This window comes from Callionymus lyra, chromosome 18 (genome assembly GCF_982586985.1).
Source record: "Callionymus lyra chromosome 18, fCalLyr1.hap1.1, whole genome shotgun sequence".
In the NCBI taxonomy this organism is placed as follows: domain Eukaryota; kingdom Metazoa; phylum Chordata; class Actinopteri; order Syngnathiformes; family Callionymidae; genus Callionymus; species Callionymus lyra.
This window is the reverse complement of record NC_141835.1, coordinates 16231708-16251308: the sequence shown is the minus strand read 5'-3', so window position 1 is coordinate 16251308 and position 19601 is coordinate 16231708. Positions and strand designations below refer to the sequence as shown.

Sequence of the window (19601 nt, the reverse complement as noted above, 5' to 3'; positions counted from 1 at the left end):
ATTTGTATTGTTCCAAAACAATAACTAAAAAGCTTTTATGAGTCTAAAAACAAGTTGTACACATGCTACAAATAGCTACCGAAGTTAGCTTGTAGCCCGGGGTTTGTCAACAAATATTTGTGTGATTGGAAATTAAAAAATGATTGTGATATGATAAGTTATTATGAGATACTGATGTGTGTGTCAGTGTATGTTTAAATATTTATTTTAGTTTGTGTAGCTTTTAGCTAAAGCTGCCAACTGTTGATTAGCCGCATGCTAGCATAGTTGTGTTTCGTGTTTGTCATTTGTGTCAGATTTCTATTTCGAAAGCAAAATTTGTTATCTTTGTTCAACAAAACAACCCAAGAGTATCAACTGTGATTCTTTCATGTATAGTTTGAGACTTCCACAATGAACACCGCAGCACTCCTTTCATACCAGAGTGTGTTTAAGTACGCACAAACACACACACACACACTCACTCACACCAGGTTTGAAAAACCTCCAGCGTGACCCGCTGACTTCCTCCCAGCGGTGCCGGCACAACGTCACACAAAAGAAGGCGGCAGAAAAGAACGAAAACAGAGCACCAAAGTCACGGCCGCCAGAGAGAAAGAGTGGAGATGAAAAGCGTCCGCGGTCGCCGCGGGGAACCCGAGGTGAGGCCGTCAATATCTCAACACGGCGAGAGGGAGGAAGGGCGGGGGTCGCTTTGAAGGCCGAGGGAGGTGTGGATTAGTCCGAGACTTTTTTTTTTTTTTTTTAGAGACTTTTATGTTGTCAGGAAGCTCACCGCGGTGAGACACAACAAGCGGAGCGCCGGGGTCATTAGAGGAGCTTTGAAAAGAAGCAGGACTCTGATCCAGCGGCTCCTGTTTATGAGCTCATCATCAAGCATTGTTCTCGGTGCCGTCGCTCTCAGAGGCGGCGCTTTACGACCCCGCCCCGCGACTTCACACCGACGCCTCGGAACCCCAGACCCCGGGTCAAAAACGGGTCACGCGTGGTGAGCGAGCAGGTTCAAGTGTGACCCGGGTCTTTCAGTAAAGTGGGATGAAAAGAAGATGGACTGTGTGGAGGCGGCGGAGGAGAAACATCTTACCTGAATGGAGGTGATGGAGGCGGCACATGGAAGAGAAGAGAAGACAGATTTAGACTTTGACCCCTTCTTCACTTCACTCGGGTGAAAAACTCAAGGGCAGAAGTGAAGGTACAGCCTGTGGATAAAGATGTGCTGCTGGAAAAGCTAGTCTTGTAAAAGAAGTGTAGCAACATTTAGATGAAAAGATTTTATCTTTACATTAAATACGCCTTCACTGCTACATTTATATCTAGTTTCATTTCAAATACAAACATATTTTGCGAACATCTACTTCTTAAACTAATCCCAGCTACTCGGGGCAAGAGGCAGTTAGGAACTCTGAAGAGGTTACCAGACCACTACTCAGGCACATACTGTATAAACAAAGAACGCATGGACACACCTACATCTAAACACAGTTTAAGCTTATTAATGAAGGATTTTGGGAAGAAACTGGAGTGCCAAGAGGAACTACAAACTAATTGTATACAAAGAATTACGGATTTGAACCGACAGCCACTTTGCTCTCTTAAAATCTGATATTATTTTAAGGCCTTTGTCACTAAAAACCAACCGGTGCTAGCTTAAGCCACTTACTGTATGTGTTAGCTTCAAAGTATTAAAAGTACTACTTGTCGTGGAACTGCGTTCTGCAAGAAGTTGAAAAAACTGAATATTTGAAGTTACTGTCATAGTTTCTTTAGTAGAATAATGTTGTCGTAGTACATTCATGATTCCATTAACCCTTATTCTAGGGTCAATGTGACCGGAAGGCCCGGAAACAAATGTGTTTATGGTATCCTTTGTGTCGTCTTTGGGTTCCATAAATACATATGCAGCAGCTGAGTTTGTTCACCTTAAACTAAAAGCAACAAAAGGGGTACCACAAACACATTTGTTTTAAGGCCTTCGGCTCACCTCGACCCAGAGACGACACAAGGGTTAACAAAGAACTCATGGACACAAAAACTACACACAATTAGAATGTTTTGTTGTATTAAAACAGGATTCTCAATGAAAAAAAATACATTTTAATTCAACACACGTACATTTCTCTCAGCAGTGATGACATGATAATCATAGTGATAATGTTGTCATCACCATGGCAACCGAGATGTATTGTATTCAGTATTTATTCAAGCGCATCAATATTGTCATGCGTTATGAAGTCATTTAAAGGTCACGTGACGTAAACATTTTTGAAGACCCGTCCAGTTAATGGCAGTTTGACCACACACCGCCGTCACACCCTGCAGGTGTGCACAGCCGGAGCTTCCCTCCTCTCCAGCGGGCATCTCAGGAAACGGAACGTTTCCGGCATCGCTCAGACTTGTTCAAAGACATTCCAGCCGTGTTTGTTGTTTGATGCCGATATATTTACGACGGTAAACAAGAGCCACCGTCTTTCCCAGAAGTCGACAACAAAATATATGACATATGAGCTGGTGAAGGAAGGAGTGTTGAAGTATGAACGATGCTAATGTCGCTGATGTGGCTAACAATGCTCGCTAGCTGTAAATAGAGCCAAGTAGATGTTGTTATAGTACTTCGTATTATGTGTAGGAAAACTGGCTGTAGTATCAGAAATCAAAAATAAAGTTATACGTTCCAGTTATGATTAGTTAAGTAATTCCACTTTTAGAATGAGTTGTAACAGCTTAATTTGTGGTACTTGTACATTTATGTTGTACTTGTACATCTATGTAGAATCAGCATCTTAGTGGCATCTAGGTTACGGCAATGAGTTTGCAGTATAGTTGTAGTATTTAGAAGAATTTAATGTATTAATAAGTATTGTTGTCGTTTTATGTCATATTCGCTGTGGGGAGTATTTTTTTGTAGTCATTTTGTACTAGAAGTACTTTACGGGTAGATTATATTTTCATCAAGTGGTACTTGCTGTACACAAATGGAAGCATTTACAATCTTTATTAAATATAAGAGGGGTTAACTAATATCAGTATTAGTAGTAGAGGTTACTTCGAAGTTAGCCTTTTTATCGTAATGGTTCTGTATTTTTTGAATTTTTAAAACCAGCTGTAGAGGTAGATACTAACGGTTAATGCTGATGAATAAATAGCATTTAGTTGTATACTTGGTCCATGGTTGCAGAATTACGAGTTGTAGTATTTGATAACACTTGAAAATAGTGTTGACCGGTGTTGTAGTTACATGTGGATGCAGTAGTAGTATTTGTAGTCGTTCAGAAATAACTGCAAAAAGCTCTTATCAAGGTAGTAACACATAGTACACATAGGAGTGTTGACGTATGAATGATGCTAATGTGGCTAACAATGCCAACAATGCTAATTTATATGTTTTAAAGTGATTGTTCAACCACAAGAGTCAGGACTCCAAACTCAACCGAAAACCAAAAAGGGACAAAAAAAGTCAACTGAACTTAATAAACACTACAAAAGAGCAACAAACGTACCAGTAATATTCGACGTCACGACAGAGACTGATGGACAAAGGCTGTTTGTTTAACAGGTCACAATAATGGGGAGCAGGTGAGACGAAGACACAGGTGACACGAATCACAGCAATCAGGTCAGAAGCACAAGAGGAAGTCGAACACACAGGGATCGGGACTTCACAATAAAACCAGGAAGTGATAGAAAAAAGAGCCGATAAATGACAGGACATGACAACAATTCAAATTTCACTCATTTTATACATATGTCGACAAAGTGTTAGGATTATTTTCAGAGTTATTGGTAGAAATGTCCATTTCCTTGGTCCCAAAAAAGACACTTCAGTGTCCACTGTCTACAGTCGAAGCTCTCGCGATGTTTAGAGTACTTCCTGTCCGTGTAGCATGTTAGCATTTGAGCTTCTGCTACCAACACGTTTATAATATGAACATAAATAACATGAATCATAAACTTTTCTAATGTCGTGCAGACAAGCTCCGGTGTAAATGTTTATATTTAATATTTATTGACAAGAATACTTTATTTAAATAAACATTTATGGGCTTATATGTAACATATAAAGATTAAAATGAACAAGAGTAAAACTGCAAATCAGAAACTTACTACTAATCGCTGCGTAGTGATGATGGTAAATATCATTAGGTGATTAAACTCAGCCGCTGCATATGTATTTATGGAACCGAGAGATGACACAAGGGATACTATAAACACATTTGTTTTCGGGCCTTCGTGTCACATTGACCCTAAAACAAGCAGCTTCAGTTTGATAAAACTGACGTGATGTTGTTTCCCAAGAACGTCTGTGGCTCTCGTAAAGTACACTAGAAGCGATCAAACGCGAGTCATTTGGTTTGTTGTATTATATAAACAGTTCTTATTCCTTATATGTATTTAATATTTGATCAACATTGTAGTGACCAATCAGCTTCTGTTATTGGGGAGGGTTGCATCATGGGAGCCAGGTTGGACAACCACTGCGATCACCGAAGTTCTGATGGCGAGTTTAAATTGTATCTTTGTGTTTTTATGGCAAGTCAACAGGGACAAATTCAGACACAGAATTCACCAAACTGTTTTCTTTACGACCAGCATCATTTTTTATAGCTTTTCCAGAAAACTATTTTTTCTAGTTTTGTAAAAAAAAAAACTTTTCGCTTCCCTTAAAAACATCATCGTGTCTTCTTCACGACTGGAAACGTGTTCGGCCGACACCGAAGCGATCAAACCCGCTGAGCAGCGCCGGGCTCGTAAACACGGAGGTTTAAGTGCAGGTGCTACATGTAAGGAGATAAAAGCTTCCATAAAAGACCATAACAAGAGGGGAGAGCATGAAGGACAAATATTTTAATTGTGCGTGGACAATGGCAGCTCCTCTCGGGGTCTGGAGGGAGCGATTAAGGTTTTAGGACCAGGAGGGATTTTTTTTTTTTCAATGGACTCCACCAGGAGGAGTGTTTACGAGGCCCGGAGAAAGTGGCGTCAGGTAATTGTGACAAACACCGCGGCGCGGCAGTCAAACATCTTTTTACAGCTGCAGGAAGCTAGCGGCGGTGTGCGACTCACGGGTTAGTACTCACATCAGACAGAACCGCCATTAAGAAGATCCACACTGATGACCTTTTTAAAAACCGGGTCCGACTGTGAAGAGAATTTCAATTTCGGACCCGTTTTTTTTTTTTAAATGTCAGCGAACAAACCGTGGCGATGGCAGTGCGATAGCATGTCCACGCCTCGGAATACCGAAGATTAAAAGTAGTCAATGTCATTTTCTCAGGACCGCGGACTTCTCTATTAAATCCTGCTCCTGACAGGCCCGGAGACGGAGCGACGACGGCGACGCCTGTAACGATGCAATCATACACGGGCGGCAGTTAAGCTCAGGGAGACGGATGACGGCTCTTTTACCGTCACGTCGCTCCGTCGCCATCGACGCTCGTCCTGGACGCTCGAGCATGAAATGAACACCGCAGACGGGACGAGTCAAGGAGGGAGTCGTGGATCTGAATCAAGGGTGTGTCGGTGTCCGTGGGGCCTGAGGTGGACTCAGGTAATGAAAGTAAAGTAAAGGCTGTTTCCAGTTTCCAGAAACGTTCAACAAATGTTGGAATCTTCAAGAAAATCAAGACGGATCATCGTCAATCAAACGAGATAAAAAACAGGTAATTAAGTGAGGAATGTTTGAGGTGAACAGGGGAAATTCATGGTCAGAATATTTGAAATTTTTAAGATTTGTTTTAAAAATAAATGGCTGAAATACACATTATTATAAGGATTATATTTCATTTATTTATTTATATTTCTTATCATTATTCTTGACAGTGTTACCATTTAAATGTTTGTCCTTTTTTCCAATATTATCTACTGGTACAATCATTTTTACTTTCTTTTTCTGGTGATTAAAATTAGTTTTTCCCCCCTGACTGATAGTTTTGTTTTAAGAAGCTTTTCTTCTTTTTTTTTTAAGTCAAATAAATCCACAAGAAAATCAAGACGGAACATCGTCAGCAAGACGAGATAAAAGATGAGTTCATTGAGTGAAGAATGTTTAATGTGAACACAGAAAATTCATGGTCAGTTTTGAGCTGTTTTTGGGGATATTTAAAGTTTTATTATCATAAGGATTATGTTTTGATTTAATTTGTTTATTCTTAATAGTATTGCGAGTATCATCATTTGATTAGATTTGTTCTTTTTCCCCAATATTTTCTACTGGTACAAGAAATTATTATTCTTGACAGTATTATTATTTTAATTAAGTTTTCCAATATTTTCTACACATTTTTTTTCTTTGATAGTATTTTTCTTATTTTAGTGTTTTTTTATTTATAGTTTTTATCGACAGTTGACTTAATCATTTTTTTTATTCTACTGCCATCTATTCCTGCTAATATAATCATGTTTGATTAATCATTTCAAAACCAAAAATATCTATTTTCTATCACATTTGTCTGCTAATATACTTCAGGGAAGTGGAAAAACTCGACTTGCAAAGCATTTCTGTGAAGCATCATCTCCGTCGACACTTCAATCTAAAAAACATTAACTAGCAAATGTGCTTTGACTTGATGAGCTCAAATGTTTCCAACTCTGTGTGCCGTGTGTTTGAAAACAAATCTGGCAGCTTCCCCGACAGATGGAAGAGCTCAGTTTACATCTGACAGGAGCAAACAATCCCGAGTCAAGTCTAAGTTTGCACGGCGCTGATCCGGTGTTTGCAGTGAGCCGGGGAGCCACGCCCGACAGCCTTGTCTACACATCTATCTTGGCAAGAACACACAGCGCTGGCGTTCCCTTTCAGCGCGCTGCCATAAGCCGGTGATTTGTCTGCTACCACAAGACTCGCTGTCGATCGGCCGGGTTTATGGAGACGGGCGAGAGATTAGCTGCGGGCCTGCGCCAGAGTGGGAATTTATCTCAACCACTTTTTCTTGGACTGGAGTGAAGTGAATGAGTGGCTTTGTGTGGTCGACGTCACACTTCATCATGACAGACACAACAACTGTCTTCTGTTGGACTCTTCTGGTGGACTGAGCTTCTATGGATCAGGGCCCCGCTCAGATTACACAATAACATCCATAAATAAGATTTAAAAAAATGTGATTTTGAATAGATTGACAAGGTCTTACAACATAACATATGTCACGACAGGGAGGACAGTCTTAAACTCCAACATTTTATCCAGGCTGTAAATACCATTTTCCTTTTCACACTATTTATTTCCGTACAATTAAAGGTCAACTCTTGTGAAAACCCAACATTACTGACTCACTCACAACTTAAATGTTGAAGTCTTCCTCTCATCATGACCATGTTTTGAAGTTATTACTTTATAAAGTTCTCTCACGTCTGAAATCTCAGCGAAAGAGAGGTTACTAGAGCAGCAGCTGTAATCACACCCGCTTTGTTTATACAACGAGTCCCTTGGAGTTGGAGACTTCCGGGATTGATGACGGGCGGTGAAAAACCTCAATGCTTGACCAATCCCAGCAGAGTGGGCGTGGCTATGGTAAACAAAATTGAATCTCAAGGTTGTCCACTTTGACCCAAAAGAATCACAAAGTGTAGAAACCATTACATTTGTTTTCGGGCTTTCGGGGTCACCTTGACCCTGAGATAACACAAGCTATATGAATGATAACGTGAGATTGTATGATCTTCATTCAGAGAAACAGTCCATTGCTAAAAATTTGAATTAGCTTTTGAAAATTTGAATTAGCTTTTAAAAATGTGTATAATAATAACTTAAAATCAGATTCCAAACTTAATTGTAAGTAAGTAAGTAAGTAAGTAATATTTATTTATATAGCGCTTTTCGAGACCAGGGTCACAAAGCGCTTAGACAATCAAAACAATACATTGAAAACACAGACACACAGTTTACATGTGGAAGAAGATCTGTTCAATCTGTCCCCAATATTTTTTTTAAAATAAATAAATATAAATAAGTATAATAAGTACGGAACCCTGAACGTACAAAACATGAAGGTCACTCTATGGCCACTGTGAAGTCGCTATCATGAACCATAGAAGGACGACATCACACACTGGTCGCTCTTGATCCAACTGCAGAAGTTCACCAACCCGGGTGTTATTATTACCCTCTCACCCGCACGCACATAAAAAGTAGATATGATTTACGTGGTCGTGTTGACAACTGTTGCTTTTGTGGCCCCGCCGGGGCCGAAGGGGGGGGAAGGGGGGGGTGGGCAGCCTTTTTTTCAGCCACGGCAGCAGAGACCAGTCTGGCTCATTGTTGCCCATGATCCCTCGCCAAACCCTCCTGAACCGGCTCTATTGTGCGTGAGGGCGAGCACTCGTCAAACACGGCCGTCACGGGGCGATGCGTGGAATTCTTTCGGCGTGTTGTTGGTGTCGGTCACGGGACCTTTTGACGCAGAAGCTGATCCGCACCTTGTTTTTGAGAGTGGATTGAGGAGGTCTTAGATTCCAGCAACATCTGGGCTCCTTCCTGAGGTGATCAGGAGCCGCCAGATGGCCAGGAGGGCGACGGTGACGTCTGCACAGGTGTGTGTGTGGATCCACTCCAGGATTCCTCGCACGCTTCTGTCCTCCTGATGAAAGGTGATGCGCTCCACCCTCCTCCTCCTCCTCCACTACGCCTGCACATGGTTACCCCGCCTCAGGGGGGGGGGCGACCGAATCAAAGATGTAAATTGAAGAAGATGCGACGGAGATGCGTCCGAGGAAACGCTTTGAAAGATGGGTCGACTCCGCCCGCTCGCCCCGGATCTGGGGTCTGTGAAGGTTTCTCTTCTTTGGTGAAAACGATGGAGGCTTCACGGCAACAGCCGCGATTATCTTATCTTGCTTTTAGCCCGAGGGACCCAAGGTTGAATCAATTCTATGAGGAGACCAACGGCTTGGATTGTGGGGGCAGCAGACAGAGTTAAGAGGCCTGGACTAACACCTGAAATAACTCTTTTTACTTGCATTTCTTAGGATATTTTCCTTCCAAAATTAACTGGGTCATTTTTTTTCTACTTTTTTTTTGGTTCTTATGTTTTTCTTTGTCTAAGTCATACATTTCGGATTCATGGTTCAGGGGCCAAACCCAGGTCCAACAACTTAATTAATTTCGGACCTCAAGAGATTAAAAACTTTAATTTAATAAATGAACGTTTAAACATTTAATTTGGATCTTTGGACTGTCACCCAAATGTCACTATTTTACTACTATATCGACTAAGGGTTGGGATTATTTATAGAGTAATCTGTTCCTTTTCAGTTATAGACAAAAATATTTGTTCATTTTAATGTAGCGACTGGAGCTCACTTGTCATCATCCAAAAATGACACTTAAAAACATCCAAATCCCTTCATACTGCTCGTCTGTAACGTCCCTATTGTATTGAAACCTCCAGAAATTGTTCCAAAAAGAAACGTATAAACGACTTTATTTCAAGCTTGTACACATTATTGGTGCACTTGATACTTTTCCTGGACTGGGTGAGCAAACCAAGCGCACCATCACTAAAAACCACAACCAAAGTCTTCAGTGTTGTCGAAGTTGGTTCTGTGTAAATATTCCGATTTTCAACAAAATACAATGTAATACCTATCTTGTTGTCTAACAAATGGTACAAATTCGAAGGTAGTACATTCATCAGAATACACTTTTTCAAGGTTTAGTTATTTCTCAAAACAATGTCTCTTATTGAGACTTATAACCAAATAAATAAATCGCTCTATTACAATAAGATTGTAAAAATCAATCACATAAAAATGACCATTACTGGGCGGGTCTCGAACCCGGAAGTTGAGATGAGCTGCCGTATGGTGTAGCCATGAGCTATACTTTGGCAAACTGCCATCCATGATCCAAAAGATTGAATTTGACGACTTGGTATTTTGTTTACCACGTCATGTCTGGAGCTCTATACATATTAAACAACTTGACACACAAATTGCATTTTTGTTCTGTCACCAGAATGACGAGTTTGCATGGTTTCACTTACTCCATTTTCCTTCCTTGCCTCTCGCCCAAACTAGCTGGGATAAGGGAATAAGGGAATATTAAAACCACCTCTAGCTGCGAAGGATAAGAAAAGTTGCCTCCACCCTGTCTGCACTCTCTTCTTTACCTCCTACTAATCACACACGTCATCAAAGGGCTGCTGAACAAGTCAAATAAGCCGAAAGTGAAACGGAGAAGTTGTCATTTAAGATACAGCCCCGGAGGTAATCCATCAAAAGTGTTTATTCTCAACTGAACCGACTGTTGTTCCCTCAGTTCAACGACTTGATGCTGATTAATTTCCTATCGGAGCTCGGGGAGAGCAGACACCGACTGATTTGTGCTTTTCACCAACAACTTTAATTGGATCAAGGGTCAAGCGCGGAACAAAGCAAGTACAAAACCTGAATCCAAATGAGATGTGTGTGTGTGTGAAATACGGGTTTTTAAGTAATTTATGAAGGAGAGAAAAAAAAGCCCACAAAAAAAAAAAGGGCCTCGTGGTGGGAATTAATTTCTGTCGCCACATTGGCAGTCACGCCCGGGCTCCCCGGCCATAATAGGCCCCGGACACGTCGTGCATATCTATTCCGCGATTGGCCGCCTGTGGAGACGCCGCTTCATTACATCGCCGCTTATCTCGGACGCCCCCGCCTCGTCTCTCTATCTTGCCGCCGCCGAGTTCATCACAAAGGTGTCGGAGTGAAACTGACCCGTTTCCCTCGTTTTCGGAACCGGCTAATCGTCGGTTTATAACTCGCTCTATTTATGAGGGAAGCGAGCGCCGTCTCCGACTCCGCAACCTTTACAGCAGCCAATCAAACCCCGACAGATGCCAATTAGCATCTCGACTCCGGAGGTGATTATTCTGCCCCAAACTCTGCACTCAAAGTTGAATATGAATTATTGGTAAGTTCTGACTGGCTGGCGCTCGGGAAAACGCATCGGGGGGGTTTTAAAAGTTCGTACTGAAAAGGTCAGAGATTTGAATTTAATGCGGAAAGTGGAGGACAACAGATGGGGGGGGGGATTTTCTAAACTTGTGAAGGTCACGAGGAAGTTCACGGTGAGAACCCTGATGGATGGTTTTAGATCGTCGACATTGACTCTGAACATGGACTTCAGTCCACAGTGTGAGAAAAACAACGAAACACTTCTTGACCCTTGTTATTTCAGGGTCAAAGTGACCCGAAGGCCCAAAAAGAAATGTGTTTGAGGTATCCCTTGTGTTGTCTCTGGGTCAAGGTGAACGACCTCCGCCACTGAATATGTATTTATTGAAGTTCACCTTGATCCAGAGACAACACAAAGAATGTAGGATTTAACTGATGCCTCAAATGTTTTGGGAATGTTTCTCGAATACGCAAAACAGAATATTTGCACCTACCCATCCATCCATCCATCCATCATCTATCTAGCTATGTATATTTCTTTCTATCCATCCATCCATCCATCCATCCATCCATCCATCCATCCATCCATCCATCCATCCATCCATCCATCCATCCATCCATCCATCCATCCATCCATCATCTATCTATCTATCTATGTATCTTTCTTTCCATCCATTCATCCATCCATCCATCCATCCATCCATCCATCCATCCATCCATCCATCCATCCATCCATCCATCCATCCATCCATGCATCCATCCATCCATCCATCCATCCATCCAACCATCCATCCATCATCTATCTATCTATGTATCTTTCTTTCCATCCATCCATCCATCCATCCATCCATCCATCCATCCATCCATCCATCTATCTATGTATCTATCTTTCTATCCTCCATCCATCCATCCATCCATCCATCCATCCATCCATCCATCCATCCATCCATCCATCCACCCACCCATCCATCCATCCATCCATCCATCCATCTATCCGTCTAGAAGAATTCAAGTGTTTGATTACAAATAAAGATCGAAAAAGATTTCCCATCTTCGTAGACATTAGCCTAAAAATCCTGACCCCAGTAACTTATTGAACGTTTAAGTTAATTCTTCAGTCACGAGTTTTCTATCCCAGAGTCTACAGTTGGGCGACACACTGGACAGGACGCCAGTCTGTCGCCGGGCACACAAAGACAGACAACCAAACACACACACTCTCACCTTTGGACAATTTCCCTAAGTTATCAATTAACCTCTGTATGTTTTTGGACTGTGGGAGGAAACCAGAGTGCCCGGAGTAAACCTACACAACACGGTCTACTTTAATACTGTCATATGCAACTATTTGAGTCAGGTTAATATTGCACAAGTTCGTTCAAAGAGTGCAAATATCACAGCACTGATCAAGATGGGAATTTGATCTAAATTATACAATGTTTGTGAGAGACTTTAACCATAAAAATCCTGTATCATTTTTTGTAGAAAAGAAAATGAATGAAGCCATTTCTAGAACCTGTGACTGATCTACAGTTCAAATACATTTGAAATGTTCAATCAAGGATCAACTAAATTAAGAAAAAAATCACAAAGTTGTCACTCGTGTTGACGTGTCATGCGTCAACTTTGTTCTCTCTTCTCTCTCAACGTCGTCTCCGTCACGGTTCAGAGGACACAATTACCAGCGAGCGCTTAGCCACGTATCGGGTAACGGCCTCCGTCTAAACTGTGAGTGACGGGCCGGGGCTCCTGTCCGCGGGCGAGGACTCGTGCGGGTCACAGGATCTCCTCTGTCCAGACCTGCTATTGTTCCCCGTGACACGCTCGTCACTTTTTCATGAGACGTCTGAGGCTCGGAGTTCACTTTCGCTTCGCGGACAAAGAATGTGAAGCATCTCTTCCACCTGCGCTATAGAGCCGCCGGAGTTGTGTTACACTCGTGATGGGATTGTACGACAACAAGTGAAGAGCGACAAGTACGAAGTTAGGAAACTGTTTGTGTGTGTAACTGTGTGTTTGTCTGCGTACGTAATGGTAGCTGTGCTTTTTAAGATCTCTACACAAATAGTTGACACAGTTAAAAACAATTCAAGTATATAGTTAACCCCTATATTCTCTTTGGGTCAAATTGACCCGGTGGCCCCAAAACAAATGTGTTTGTCGTATCCCTTGTGTTGTCTCTGGGTCAAAGTGAACAGCCTCCACCACTGCATTTGTATTTCTGGAAGCCAAGGAAGTCATACACCTTGACCCAGAGACAACACAAGGGATACCACAAACACATTTCATCATCAAAATCATGCATGATAACATATTGAAACCCTGTGATTTTAACTTTATGCATTTAGCTTTTGAAAGTGCTTCATTTACAGCAGCAACTAACTTTTCACATTTGTTTTGGGGCCACCGGGACCCAGAGGAAACCCAAGGGTTAAAATACTACAGTTTTGTTACTGTGTATCGTCAAAAATAAACGTCACAAAAGGATCATTAAATCATATAATTGCTTTTGTTTCAATGCATGATGCCTGTGACCCCATTTTGACCCGTATTTTTGGGGGTAAAAGAAATCACAGTATCTTTTTTTTTTATCATGGTCATTATTTATTATATTTTAGTCATGTTTTTTTTATTTATTTGTATATTTTAAGTATATAATTTGCACACAGATCTAAAAACGACTAAAACATTTTTAAATCATCACAATCATGTGACGCCACTGTTTTGCAGACGTTTTTTGGCCGTTTTCTTATCTCCTAGATGAGTTTCTATCAGCAACAAATGTGTGTTTCGCAAACACGTATTGACACAAAACTACAAAAGTCAGCTCGTACTTTTTTAAAAGGTTCCACCGCAGACTGTACCGAGAGCACATGGTCACGCTAACAAACATGTGTGTGTGTAAACACATGCAGCATGGGATTGTTGTGTTTACAAACACTACTACTGCAACCCAAACAATGCGTCTGGACCGGGCCGAGAAAGGGGGAGTCTGAGGACTTCCTTGGGATGGAGAGGGAGGGACTTTTTTTCTTTTTTTTTCGCATTCCCCTTCCGATAACAACAACGACTACAACTCAAGTCAAAACTCTTCGTCACTACGGAACCCGAGAGGTTCCCATGCTGGACCACAGCGGTCGCTGACTCACCTGATACCTGCCCGGATCTGATAGAACCACCTACAGAGATCAGAACACAACACACTGACCCCTTGTTCTGTCTGAGCATCAGAGGTGTAATCTAACCTGAAGACGCCGCCACCCCCCCCCCCACACACAGCAGACTATATTTAACAGTGGTGGGAATTGTTGCAACCATACAGGAAGACTTTCAATTCAAAGTTCAACTTGCTTCCTCTCCAGTCTCCACGCCCCCTGCCCCCCCCACCCCTCTATACACTCCCCAACAGCAAAATGTAAGAGATAAGCATTGTTTGGAAAAACAATGGGACACTTTCAAAGCTGTTTTTAACATCCAAGGACCACTTCAGACACTCGTGCACTGACAGAGCTTTCTTTAAAGAATCTTAGACAAGAACTGAACTCGGTGCAGAAGTCTGTTGTGAGAGTTTCTTCTTCTTCTTGAGACATTCTTGATTTACACTCATGGTGCCCGACTTCTTGCACTAGTCATTTTCTCTTTCTTTTTTATTCTGAAACGCTCAGAAAAGAGAGTGTAGACCTCCCCCAAGCAGCTCATTGACATCTTCACAAAGACTTTTTGCCATTCATTTCTATTTTATTGTTACACTTCGATACCTATATTCATTATATTGTTATGAACAATTACATCAACATAATGAGTTTCAGAACTCGCTCACACAAAACCAGCAATTTAACTGGAAGTGTTTTTTAGTTATTTGGCCACAGACAGATAAACCTTGATTGATTGATTTAGAAAAACCATGTTGAGCTTATATAACCGCCATTACAGTAGCCCAATAAGTAGCCTAATACTTTTTTGCACCATGGACCAGTTTACTGTCAGTGTTATACACAGGGACCAATAAAAAAAAGCATAAATAAAGCATATACAGTATGTGTTTCACTCATTTACAATGGTTTACAAGTTCATTTTTGGACTAAACTTGGATGTCAACAATCACAGGTAAACATAAGGTTGGAGAAAATACTATATTTGGAAACAGTAACAATCAAAAAAATAGTATTTATATGAAAAAAATATACATTTCTGTGCGACCCGGTAACCAATGACACACAGACCGATACCGGTCCCCTGGAATCTGGGGTATGGGGGCCACAGCTGTGACCAACAAGGTAACACTGAAGAGTCCTGATGGTCGTAATGTTAAATGTATTTATGGTATTTAATATTATTATTATTGTCTGGAAACATTGGAACATGATATTTATGATGGTTTCTCTCTGTGTAAGCTAGTAGTACACAACGTAACCACACAACTGTCAAATTCTTAAATAAACTTGGGAAACAACATTTATATTAATAGACTGTAAAACATAAGTTGAGTCTGTTTTGTTTTTACAAGAATGACACCTTAAGACTACCCTGAGAATATGATGGGTCGAGTCATCGTGACGTCATCGATTCACCTGACTTATTCAGAATTGTTTAAAATATAAAGTTTTGAATAAAGTTTTTGTTTTACCTTTAACGCGTCCTGGTCCCCCAAGGATGAAGCCATGGACCTCAGCTCCTCCACCTTCTTCTGACACAGCTGACAGGAGCGCTGGTTCTTCTCCAGGGACTCGCTGACGGACACTGACCCGGCGCCCTCGGGTGCGGGGCGGCTGCTGCAGCGCGCGTCCTCCGCCGAGAAGAGCCTCTTCCTGGGGGTGAACGGAGACTCCCCGCCCTGACACCCCTCCACCTGGAACCACATGGACAGAAGGGTTTACACCAGAGAGAACGGGTCTCCTTTTTTTCGGGCGCACCTGCGCGGATCTACAAGTCTAGTGGGACTCACGGTGAACACCCGGCGGGAGTAGGAGCCTCCACCAGGGGACCCGCACGCGTGCATGTCTGCGCGTGGAGGGTCTGATGTTTAATAAATAGCCATGAGCGGATCCTCATCTAACTGTCATCGAGCAGAGTTGCCGGGAGCGAGTGAGAACTCCATTCAGGTCTAGAAGCCGCGGAGTTCTGGGTGAGGGAGGCGGAGTGAGGCTTCAGAGGGGGGGGTCTTTAGGGGGGGAGATAGACTCACCCGGGGGGCATGAGGAGGGTCGAAGTGAGGCTGATGTGAAGCCGTTTATTGGAGGTAAAGACCCTGACAGCGTTTTTTAACCAGCTGGTTCCAGCGTGAGAACAAGTGTTGTCTCTCAGCAGATATATCAGTGAGTCCCACACATGCAGGTGAGTCCCAAGTCAACTTATCGCTATTTTTTTTTTTTTGTATCATCAGTATGTGTCTGTTGCTGTAAAACTCTCTTTTCATTGAAATATTTACATTAGAAAACGTGCTTAAGCCCCGCCCACTGACAACACTTGTTTTTTCTGGAGATACAATCTTGTTTACCATAACCACACCCACTCTGCTGCGATTGGTTAAACAGAAAGGTTTGTCGCCACATGTCATCAATCCCGGGAGTCTCCACCTCCAAGGGACTCGTTGTATAAACAAAGCTGGCTGGAGGAGGAGTGAAGCCATTATTACGTCATAATGGACTCCGGTCTCGTAACCTCTCGTTCGCCGAGATTTCAGACAAGGGAGAACTTTATAAAGTAATAAGTTCAAAACATGGTTATGATGAGGAACGTACTGTATCTTGGAGAGGAAGACTTCAAACACCCTTTCAGTTTCTATTACAGACTCGGAACATCTGTAAGACTCATTAATCCAAGAATCCCACACGTCGAGGTTCTGAGTGGCTCTGAGAGTCATTATAAATTCTGATTCAGTGACTCAACCAGCTGTGAGGAGAATATATCATTTCCATCAGGAGTGACTCAAAACATCTGTATGACTCCAGTCAAGAGGTATTTAGTGTATTTTGTCTGTATCTTTTTTTTAACCAAACAACATGTTTGCTCCCGCTGTGTTTGTGAGTGACTTATTAACTCGAGTCATTCGGGAGAATCTCTGGAATTCATGAGAAGATTCGGAAAGTATTTGTTGTTGTTGTCTATGGCACTGACTGTCATTGTTGAGTAGTTTGAGGTGTTGGTTGTTAATGGTAGGAAGGGAAGAAGAAGTTGCAGTTTTTCAAACCTTATCAAGGAATCGGTGCAAAAATAAAAAAGAACCGAAACCAAAAGATTTAAATGTAAATTAATCTTTTCTCGCTTTTACCTTTTTATTTAAATCTCTAGCAGTATCTTAAACAGTTAAATGATGTCAGAATTAAAATAAATGGCATCATTTAAGACTCAGCATAGAGCTGCTGCTTCTACCACTTAAAATCCGGAGCTTCAATCAGAAGGTCACACCAGGGTCAAATGAAATGGAAAGTCTAGTAAAGTGTAGCGGAGAAATGTGATGTTACACATATGAGTTAACAAAAATATACTAAAAGCAACAATGTAAAGCAAAAGCACACGATCGTCTTCAACTAGTTTCCAGTGTAGCACTGGCGCCATCATGTGGCCGACAAGTGCAACAGCATGACTGAGTGGGGAGGTCTGAGGTTAATATTTCATTAGTGAACTTTTAATATTTCATGCTGCTGATGTAAGCGACAGAAGACAGAGCCCAGTGGCCCCGAACGACCCTTTGCAGAGGGACAAAGACAACATTTTGTTATTTTGTTGTCGGAAGATCAGATGGTGCTTATTTATCGATTATCTGCGTCTGATTTAGTCAAAAATTTGTTTAGTCCAGTGAGGAAATTTTAGGATTAGTCTTGTATAGGTTAAGGAACACCACGTACTCTGTTTACGTTATGAGTAGTTTTTCCGTTTTTTCCTTTAACTAAAATGACGATTCATAAAGTAATGGACTGTATATAAACTGTTATTAAATATTAAATGTCTAGTTAAAGAAACATGTTTTCAAACACTTTTTTTATTTTAAGCGACCTTTTAAAAAAAAAACAATAATAATAATTCTCCTTTATACAGATATTTTCATGTCACTTATTACATGAGGGTCACACACTGGTTGAACGTTACGCACAGATTTTTTTTTTTTTTTTTTTTACACATTTGTTAAATATTTTTATCGTTCGGAGTAAAACATGTGTATTTTGTGCGTAAATGTGGATTCTAAGTACTTTAAAACCGGTCAAACTCATATTATTATTTACTTTAAAACATTTTAGGTTTCGAAAAAACGCAAGTTTTTTCTTTAAAATGTCACTTTATTTGATATAGACTTTAAAACGTGTATTTATTTTAAAATTAAACTAAATTCATTTTTCTTTTTTTTTTTAAATCAAGTGATCCAAGACTTTTCGTGTGTTCAAAGAGTCACCAGGTGACTCGTACCTTCTTCTTCCGCTTCAGCAGGTGACTCGTGAACCCGAATATGATGTCCGAGTCCACCAGGATAGTCCCCAGGTCGATGACTCCGGGGTCCGGAGACCCCGGCGTGCGCGGTAAAGCCATGTGGCTCCAGAAACCAGATCGCTATTCCAGTCCAGGTGCGGGACTCGAGCCGCTAGTTCATGTCCCCTGAAGCTGCAGCGGTCCTCCTGCGGGTCCGTCACCCCGGACATCCAGTAGAATCCACAGACGGGTTAGATCCACTCTTCACTCATCCTGGTCCGGGTGTGACTCTGAGGGGGGACCTTGCGCAACTGATGCTCTCAGATCTGGTCCCCCACCGTCCTCTCCTCCTCCTCCCTCTCTCTCTCTATCCCTCTCTCTCTCCTCCTTTCACCACCCACCTCCCTCCCTCCCTCCCTCCCCTTCCTCCCCCTCCTCACCCACCACAATGATCACCTACTGTCAAGACTGATCTGCTGGATGGTCTTTACGCCATCCTTATGACGTCACCTTCCAGTATATTGACATTGAAAAGCTAGAATCTCAAATTTGATTAATTTAAAAATGAAAAGCTCAAATTATGTTTTTCAGGTATGTATCGATACACAATACTTTTGCTAGCCTCTGGACAAACATCGGAAATGATAAGGTACTATAAAACAATACTGTTGTTCCTGAGTATTGAATTAGATCTGCGGCTAGCTAAACAAGACAGTCTCTTATTCCCGCTTTTAGCGTCGCTAAAGTAGCGTTCAAATCAACACTGATTTGTAACTCGATTTAGAGTTTTTACAGATTAGCAGTAGTGTCATTATTTTTGCAATAAAAACATTAGAATAAACTGAAAATAAGTATTTTATTGTTTTGTTTTTCACCCCGAAAAATTACCCCACCCCAAATTATGGCACTCCTAATATTCTATCATGTATTACATCCAACACATTGTGGCACTACAATAGTTTTGTTCATTTCAGAGCTCAATGTAGATAAAAGCGGAACCGTTTTGACTCTCCACTAACGTTAGACCCCCAAGCTGGACTCACTTTTTTTTTAACCATGTTTTTTTCATGGTTTATATTTTAATAAAGGTTGTCTAAATTAAAATAATTCAATGTTCTTATTACATTTAACATGCTAATGTTTAGGGCGTTTCTTCATTTTTGTGTTGAAATTAAACTTCCGGCCACTAGATGGCACCAGTCCTTATGTTTTTTTAGGAAGCTTATGAAACAGTAACATCAGTAGCTTGTAAAGCTGATGTTTGGACATGTTTTGGTTTCAAAATAAATGAAAGCAGTTACGACTTCGTCAAAAGTCATGTGGTCTGTGAA

At 41.4% G+C, this 19601-nt stretch overlaps 1 protein-coding gene across 2 annotated transcripts in view; it reads right to left on the bottom strand.

Moving 5' to 3' along the window:
• The window catches only part of kif26ab (kinesin family member 26Ab), an 87401-nt gene extending 68119 nt beyond the window's left edge, over positions 1–19282 (bottom strand). The window contains exons 1-2 of one of the 2 annotated variants that reach the window (XM_087779221.1): positions 18271–19282; positions 15494–15715 (exon numbers count right to left, since the gene is read on the bottom strand). In XM_087779221.1, the coding sequence (XP_087635347.1) occupies positions 15494–15715; positions 18271–18390 (342 nt within the window). In that variant the 5' untranslated portion in view covers positions 18391–19282. Of the gene's footprint in view, positions 1–15493; positions 15716–15811; positions 15963–18270 lie in introns of those variants that run through there. The other variant, XM_087779222.1, reaches the window with a different exon arrangement.
• Positions 19283–19601: the final 319 nt, after the last annotated feature.